Source organism: Maylandia zebra, linkage group LG6 (genome assembly GCF_041146795.1).
Source record: "Maylandia zebra isolate NMK-2024a linkage group LG6, Mzebra_GT3a, whole genome shotgun sequence".
NCBI classification, from domain to species: Eukaryota; Metazoa; Chordata; class Actinopteri; order Cichliformes; family Cichlidae; genus Maylandia; species Maylandia zebra.
The window spans coordinates 24,451,526-24,459,774 of record NC_135172.1 but is presented as its reverse complement, the minus strand read 5'-3'; the positions used below and the strand labels follow the sequence as shown (position 1 = coordinate 24,459,774).

Below are 8,249 nucleotides of genomic sequence, written 5' to 3'. Positions count from 1 at the left end.
TAACTGTGGGCTTTCGCAGTCAAGTTAACACTTGTTTATGCTGTCGCTCTGTACATATATGGAAAGTACTGAGACTTGAGCTATGAGAATACACGGTTCACGGTTAAGGATCATAACAATTCTTCTGTTTGGTTTACACCAGATCCTGAACAAAACATGTACAGCACGTGCGAAGGATGTTTTCCTGCCGCACATGGACACTTCTCACTTGGCCAAGTGGATAAAAACATAGATGGGTATGTTAGCTCCCCCCTGCTCTCAGCTCTAAACCCTGGAGCCCACCCCACCCTCCCTGCTTTGCCACATGACTGCTCTCCTCATTGTAGGGTCTGCTGTGTCCAAGCCAGGACAGCTGTGGTACAACAGGCCCCATTGTCTTCTGCTATATGACACTATTATGTAACAAACAGGACCGCGGGTGAGATCACCAAGATCTACCAAGCCTCTCTGGTCCCATCATGCGTTCACTGGTGTGGAGTAAACACAGAGAGCGGGCGATGAGGGGAAGCAAAAATGGAAGTCCAGTATCAGTCTGGAGCTGAGAAGGTGTAATTACTTGGAACAAACTGTTGTGCAAACAGGCGACCGAGCAGATTATGGGGGATCTGAAGAGCAAAGCCAGAACAAAGCCACAATACTTTGGCGTGAAAGTTGGCCGTGCTGTGGCCCTCCCTGTTTCTTTACAACTACATAACTCACAGGACACACACACGCGGTTATTATTTTAATACATTTAATAGTGCACTTTGATTAACCTGTACAGAAATAATATTATTAAAAAAGATAAAACATTTTCATTTACGTAACACAAAGCTTAACATGTACAATAAAACAATATGATACAAAACAAACATATCTGAGGTATAAATATATTGGCTTTAAATTAACTGTCATTGTCATGCATTATTATTTGGCAGAGACACAGTTAAAACACTTGCGATGCGAACAATGGCTTAGTGGATTAATCGGACACGTCAGCGCGAACAACGCACAACCTCAGATTTAAGCACGAGTGTTACGAGTGAAGGTCAGCTGATACAATGTCTTTATTTTTTGAACACAGACGAGACAGCACAGCGAAAGAAGCTCACGCAAAGATATTTTCCTTCCTTCAAATTCACACATTCAGTCTGCCCTCCTCTTTACAGTAAAACCTGTAAAATCACCACCTTTATAAAAGGACCCCTCTTTTTTTTCCCCCTCTACTTTTCCTGTCGGACTACCTTTCTGTTCTCGTCTACATCAAAGCGACTGCGAAAGCATTATATGTTTTTAAAAACTTTGATAGCATACAAGCCTAAAATCTCAAAAACTGTGCTGTGCTTTAAACAAATCTAACACTTGTGACGGTGAGGAAAAGCTCACTGTGGGGAATCTACTGTTTTCATCTTGGGTTTTTAAAAAGAATTGGTCCATTAAATCAGTTTGGTCTTGCGTTTCGGTTCGTGACATCCATAAAGTGTGCCTATGCATCTCCGAGAACGCAAACAATGGCATCACACGCTCGAGAGACATTTGCCGCTTACTCAATTTGAATTCTTCTTGATGGAATTTAAGACATCTATCTGTATGTTAGTAAATGAGGCCCTTCCTTTGATCGCTCCTCTCAGTTTGGTGAGCCAGCCACCAGTACTCGTCTGTCTCTACCCTAAAACACTAAAACCCTTTGTGCTACCGGCCACCTGTCGTCTCACAACATCCTATCTATTGTCTCCGCTCAGTCTGCGCATTACCGTCTTTCTTCGCCCGTGGATTTATCAATCGGCTGACTATAATAATGTCTGCTGTGCTTTGCTGTAACAGAAAAAAAGGGGACAGAGGTAACGCAGGACATACGCCGACCTTTACTTTGAACAGACTACTTTATGTACACATTTTTCTGCTACTGGAAACCAGTATGACGAATCTGTGTTAACTGACGTATTCGCATACACGCTCTCACGCATACATTAAATCCCTCTTTTGCTTCTCAGAAGCAATAGCACCCTTTGGACAAACCATACATCCTGTATCAACATCGCCTCCTCTGGCCCAGATAAATGTTTGTCTGACATAAGTCCTCTTGGCAGCACGCTGGGAGGCCCCAAAAGAACAGTTTAAAAACATAACATCAATCTTGTTTGGACATAGGGGGGGGAAAAAAAATCACAAAAAAAAGTCCTTCAATCCAGGATCCAGAGTTTGTCCTGATGTGAGGATGGAGGCTTGGACTTTGACCTCCCTGGTGGGATGGAGGTCAAAGTCCCACCCCCCAAAAAAAATTCCCCAAAACTGCCGCCGTCCAAATTGCACAGCGCTTTCTCATTTGTCCATGGGTGCAGTGAATGAGTCTCGTATCCGTGCCACCTCGGCAGCGCACAAGTGTCCATACAGTTTATTGTACCACTCTGGGAAACGACCCCTGATTAGACAAAGAAAGAGAGGAGGCTGTTAGCCTACTGCGTTGCTCTAAAACTTGATTTGTTTGTGGCTCTGGAAGTAATCCACTCACCTGCAGTCGGTTCGGGAAATGTGTGTGAGTCGGGATTTGCTCGCTCCACAGGGCTCTATGAAGTAGCGTGAAGTAAGAACATTGGCTCGGACGCCCACCGCAGACGCCCCTTCGTGGTCTACAGAGGTACACACCAGTGCGCATGCTCCCTTTGGCAGGTCCGTTACCCATGTTCTGTTAGAAACCAATAAAGACACTTTAGATTAGAAACAGCATTAAATTAGATGTAAGATGAAAGATAAAGACAAAAGCAAAATAAACACAAAGAAGAGAAAAAGACAGCGATCTACCTGAGCACGACATGGTCTCTGGTAGGATGAGGCGCCATGGAGTTCCTGACATACTGGTAGACCTCTGTCCTGTCATCGAGGGTCTCCACTACACGGCTCTCGAGCAGGTCCTCATCCCAGTGTCCCTGCTCTCGCAGCACCCGGGTCAAAACCTCTTCGGGAGTTGCGGGAACCTCCACCGTTACTTTCCACAACCGCAGTGGATACCCATCATGGACCTAGAGAAACAGATGGCGAGACCCAGTTACTTTACTTGCAGTCCATTGATTTAAAGCACTTTATGTCATTAAAATCACAGAACAAAGACAGGAAATTACAGCAGACAGGAAATGTCATGCACACAGGTTCCTGCAGTTAGTTTTAAGGGCTTGAAAAGAAGGTGACTGGACTTGTTTAAGTATTTTCAAGACATTTCACCTCTCACCCAAGAGGCTTCGTCAGTTCAGTTTCACTCACAACCTCTGGTGGTAATATCTGACACCTTTTTCACAGTCGTGTAATAATGCACACGATTAATAATCAGTCAACGAGTGAGATGTCCTCAGCAAACTTAAAGAACACCAGTTGCCTTAATCTTATGCACAACAGCTAGGCTGTGTTTCAACATATTTCACTGCGCTCTGGCCAGGTCAGCTGCTTCTTTCTGCCATCATATGATAAAAAGCACACACTCTGTGCCTTGTGACTTTAAACTGGAGAAAAAGATAACCTCATCCAGGGCCTCGCAAACTGGACACAGGAAATGTAAGCCTGGGATAATGCAGAGGCTCTGTACGGGTTTGTGTTTGTGTGTGTGTGTCTCTATGTCAAGCTGATGTCATTCTGGGATGGAGTCCAGTACTGGGATGGGAATGAGATGCCAAGGGGCCAGGCCACTTTCGCACGGATTTGTTTTTACACAGGAAACCCTAACTGCAGGTTTTCCACTCGATATTTAGAGTTAAAAGAGAGGCAGGGAAAGGACTGAGAGGAAAAGAGAGGAGAGGAAACAGAGATGGTGTGCATGTTTCAGGAGTGACAGCTTGTTTACACTCTATAGAAAGATAATAAATCTTTCCTGTGAGCTGTCTGACAATTTTATCAATGTTTCCAGGCTGAAAGTAGCCGCACAGGCTGAACAGATGACATTTAAAAGGACCTAGAGATAGATTTTTAAAAAAAGAAAAAAAGAGGACCTACCTTCCTATATGCCAGGTCAGCATGCTCTGGCGTGGAGCAGCTGTCATATCCTTTGAACTTGTCTTTAGCCTCTTTGAGGAGAGTGTCCAGGCTATCTTGTAGGTACGCCCTGTAGCCTCCATGCGCAGCTTCTTCACCTGCAAGCTCCTCCAAGCGCTGCGGCAGCAAAGCCTGCTCCATATACGAGTTTCTGCAGCGATTCATTTCTTCTGGGATCTGTGAGAGAAGAGGAGATGGATGGTTAGAACAATTATTCATCTGCTTAGTCTGTTAGAGTTTAGGATAAAGAAATATCTTTTGGTTTGACAGACTTCTACAATTCCTACTGATGTTAGAGAAAACAAAGCACAGAAAACTTCAGAGAAAAAACTAAAAAATTAATTAAGACCCCCTTCACTAAAAATGATTGGCAGTGTGAGCTTACTGTGGGGAAAAACTATTATGTAAAACAGGTCTGATTTTAAAGATCTCAAAGCATTTCTGAATACGTGATTAACACTGAAGTCATGGTTTTTCTGGCTTTGTCATTATTACATTAATCCCATTAAACAAACTGGAAACACATCCTGTGTTTGCCTAGTGTATCCTCAATATAGTCTCCTTCATATCTTCCATTGTTAATTGCATCCTGACAGTGTTATCGTCAATCTTCCCTTTAAAAAAACCTCCATAAGCAAATGCAAATGTAATTAAAGAAATCATTTAAGGAGGTTAATTCGGTTTACTTGTGCAATGTGACCATGACAGGAAAGCAGGAAGCCTTTCCACAGCCTAATAGAATTTTAAACGACCTTAATGACCCACAGTGTGCAGCCTTTTAACATTTACTCTACCATGTCCAGAGAAGATGGCACAAGGCAAAGCACATTTCTGGCTTAATGTCAGTTTTAATTGGATCTGTAATGCTGTAGTTTTGCTGATTATTTCCTGTTGTGCTATCCATGTGGAGATGCCAAATCTCACTGACATGAATTTATGGATTTCTGACCCCTGTGATACTATGCTAGAGTTTGGGGGGCGTTTACTTGAACAGAGCTCTGGACAACATAGGTATTCAGCCCCCCGTAGCATGTTCACTTTCCATAATCCAAACTCCTCTTGAACGAATAACTGCATGAATTGGATCAATACCTTACATAACTGGGACTCTGTTTGTTGACAGGACAAACGCAGGGACACGAGGTATGCGGCAGGAAACCGGAGGTGACATTTATTCTGTCAGCAAACATACCCTCGTTACCTTAAATGGCAGTTTACTGTGAAGGTAGTAGCCAGTAACTCATTCTGCTTTTATTTTTTAAGCTAACTTTAAAAGTGAAGAGTTTGCCGCACAGGTTCTGCTACACGATTTTTAATCACTGACCCTAAAGAGTTTCCTGCACTCCTGGATCATGTGCGCCAGGCCGTGAGTGGCAGCAAGGTTTTCATTCAGGTCCCTCTGGTCTGGCTTTCCGAGTGTCTGCTTCCGGTTCATCACCCTTTGGGAAAGAAGGAAAAAGAAGAAGACATAATGAGGCTAATCAGAGCAATCACCACAAAAGAAAAGTAAAAAAAAAACTGGAGGAAACGGTTTAGCTGTATAAAGCTGATAAACCCTCACCTAGAAGTGCCAAATGTGGAACAATGCATGTGTTTTTTTATTTAGGTCTGGACGTTTATGTAACCTTTCTATTTCCTCTGTCTCTCCCCCTTCCTCTTCTCACCGGCTTTGCTCTCTTCCACACTATTCTGCCCTCGTGCTAGTTTGGAGTGACCCTTTCCTGTTTTCCAAAACTGCACAGGCATATTGTGCCCTTATGCAAGATGCTGCAACAAAAACTATTTTGATTAAAGGCATGAAACTGAACCGATTACAACGGCGCGCACTCAGACACACACCTCGGCGAGGAGCTCTCCTTCCGTCGAAGCGTGTTGAGGTGGAAAACGGATGGGGCCAGACAAACTGCTAGGTTGGTGGGAGTCATCTGATTCTCAGCCACGCTGGCCGTCACATCGCTGAGCAGACACAGCAGCGTCCGGAGTGCCTCTCGGTTCTCATCCGGCAGGAGCAGCACAGCAGCGCGAGCTGCCTGAAGGCGGAGCTCTTTAGGCATGTCTGGAGAAGAACATGGACTCCATCATCATTCCTTTTCAGTTCAATTTAGCACAAATTTATTTAGCTCCACAATAAGATTATCATATATAAAATTAAAAGCTCAAGGAGAGTCAGTCAGTACTAATATCTGTTGTCATACTACATCCTGTCATCGTTCTTTCCAGCTGTTGTTTAATTCAGGAAGTAGACCGTATCGGGCCTCCAATTACCTGCCAAAAACGAGTTATGATGGGATCTGTGTTGACCTGTTACATAAGCTATGTTACATAAGCTTATATGTATGGGTCCACTATATGCTTGACCTCTCATACATCACCTTACGCAAACGGTGTAGCGTCCACAGATGTGTGCTCATCTGTCTCATGTGTTTTTACAGCTCTATGGCTACAACATCTAAAACAAAGTATGTCAGCTGTGCAGTTGCATACGTCAAGCTGCGCGAGGAATGACGTAGACGAGCCTGGAAGAACATTTTCTGTGTTTTGTGTCTTCTTACACTGATAGATCTGCAGGAAGGTCTCTGAAAGTTTGCTGGTAAGCAAGGGCTCTGGTAAATCTCTGAAGTACTGCTTCAGCATGTCGGCAACGTCATAAGCTGACTGGCCCTCGTAGTTGACTCCTCCCCCGTCGGCGCCGCTCGCTTCATTCATCTGACGGAGGGCTTGGATACGAGATTTTACGCCCGATTTCCTGAAAAGACCCACCTGGGCGGGGAAACAAAGAAGAAAAGGGTTACGTCTCACATACCATGCAGAAACCTTTGAACTATAAAGTACCCGATCAAAGAGTATCAAAAATGACTCTCACAAACACACACACACACACACGTCTTTTATTGCGTTAGGCTGTTGCATTAGGAAAATAACATTCTTGACTTATCCACAAATCCGCAGCTTACAGTCAATATGGTTACATCACAACAGATCCTGTTGACTGTATTTACAAGGAGCTCCAACAACAGCCAGTAGGCATTCTTGTAGTGAATGCTGTGTAGGACCTCATCAATGGCCTTTTAAGGCTGTGTGAAATGGCAATGTTGGGGAGGAGAAAAGAAGAAGACTGCTGGCTTGTTCACTGAATATTTTCCATGAGCTTTCACACTTCCAAACAGAGGCACTTTGTCTGTCCTTGAAAAGAGAGCCATCATTCTCTTTTGCATGATGCCATATTAAAAGCCATTTTTCAATTTGACTGCACCTTTCCTTCCTTTATAAATGCACAGACTGTGACAGACTGGGTATAGATTAAAGCGACACAGGTGACTGAGCACACTGACTCTCCCCTGGCACACAGAAAGTGTTTACACACTGAGTGGGCATCAGACTTTTTCCAATTCCCTGCCTCATGTTATGTAACACCAAGAGAAATATGCACATGTATTTAAATTGATATTTTATGCCGTTTGAGTAGCTTAAAGAAAACAAGTTAGCTAAAATAGTACTTAAAGCTAAAGCTGAGGTGGCCATTACATGTAAACTTGCAATTCCAGTGTATAAAAAGGTTTTGCACACATCTGTGCATATTTCTGTACTATATGTTACCTGGTCGAGGCACTGATTTCGTAAGTAGCGCATGGCCTGCTGGATTCCTTGAGGCAGGGGCTGTCCCGTCCGCTGGACGATGACTTGTAGTGGCACACCAAACACATTCCTGTCTTTGTAGTCGCGCACCTTGATGCGCTTCATAAACTTCGGCACAGCCCTGCAGCATACACACAAATTTGGATCTTTAAAATGGGTCAACATTATAATGACATACCTTCATTCTCTCTTTACTAACTGAGAGCCTAGACTGTAATCAACAAAAACACATCACAGTAATCAGGGCTAACACAGACATTCCACAAACACCTATTCATACACAGAAAATTGAATCACGTCAGAAATGCGTCAAATGGTTTATTTTTAGTTCAGATGCAATGTAAAACTCAAACAAATCCAATTAGGCCTTTTATCACACAGCGCTTGAGCCTTTTATGTGTGTGCAAGGCGAGTGTGAAAGTGAGCGAGTGCAGAGGTCCATCTGCAGGGTTACGGGGGGCGTGGGTAAAAAGGTAAGGGAAAAATGGGGATCGTGGAAAGGAGATGTACAAACCCGCTACTTTGTACATCTCCAGTCGACGTCCGTCTCCAGATTTGTCACTCTGGGCGAGCTTGTGTGCAAGGATTTGGTTCCTAGTGAACAGCAAGTCTCC

At 43.8% G+C, this 8,249-nt stretch overlaps 1 protein-coding gene across 4 annotated transcripts in view; it reads right to left on the bottom strand.

Annotated features, from left to right (window-relative positions):
• Window positions 1–711: 711 nt before the first annotated feature.
• dlc1 (DLC1 Rho GTPase activating protein) overlaps window positions 712–8,249 on the bottom strand; it is an 85,556-nt gene continuing 78,018 nt past the window's right edge. For all 4 annotated transcript variants that reach the window (XM_076884897.1, XM_012918699.4, XM_004549541.6 and 1 more), the window contains 8 exons: window positions 7,597–7,756; window positions 6,552–6,759; window positions 5,839–6,055; window positions 5,324–5,438; window positions 3,961–4,176; window positions 2,782–2,999; window positions 2,492–2,665; window positions 712–2,401 (listed from right to left, as the gene is read on the bottom strand). In XM_076884897.1, coding sequence (XP_076741012.1) covers window positions 2,302–2,401; window positions 2,492–2,665; window positions 2,782–2,999; window positions 3,961–4,176; window positions 5,324–5,438; window positions 5,839–6,055; window positions 6,552–6,759; window positions 7,597–7,756 — 1,408 coding nt within the window. In that variant the 3' untranslated portion in view covers window positions 712–2,301. The remainder of the gene's footprint in view (window positions 2,402–2,491; window positions 2,666–2,781; window positions 3,000–3,960; window positions 4,177–5,323; window positions 5,439–5,838; window positions 6,056–6,551; window positions 6,760–7,596; window positions 7,757–8,249) is intronic.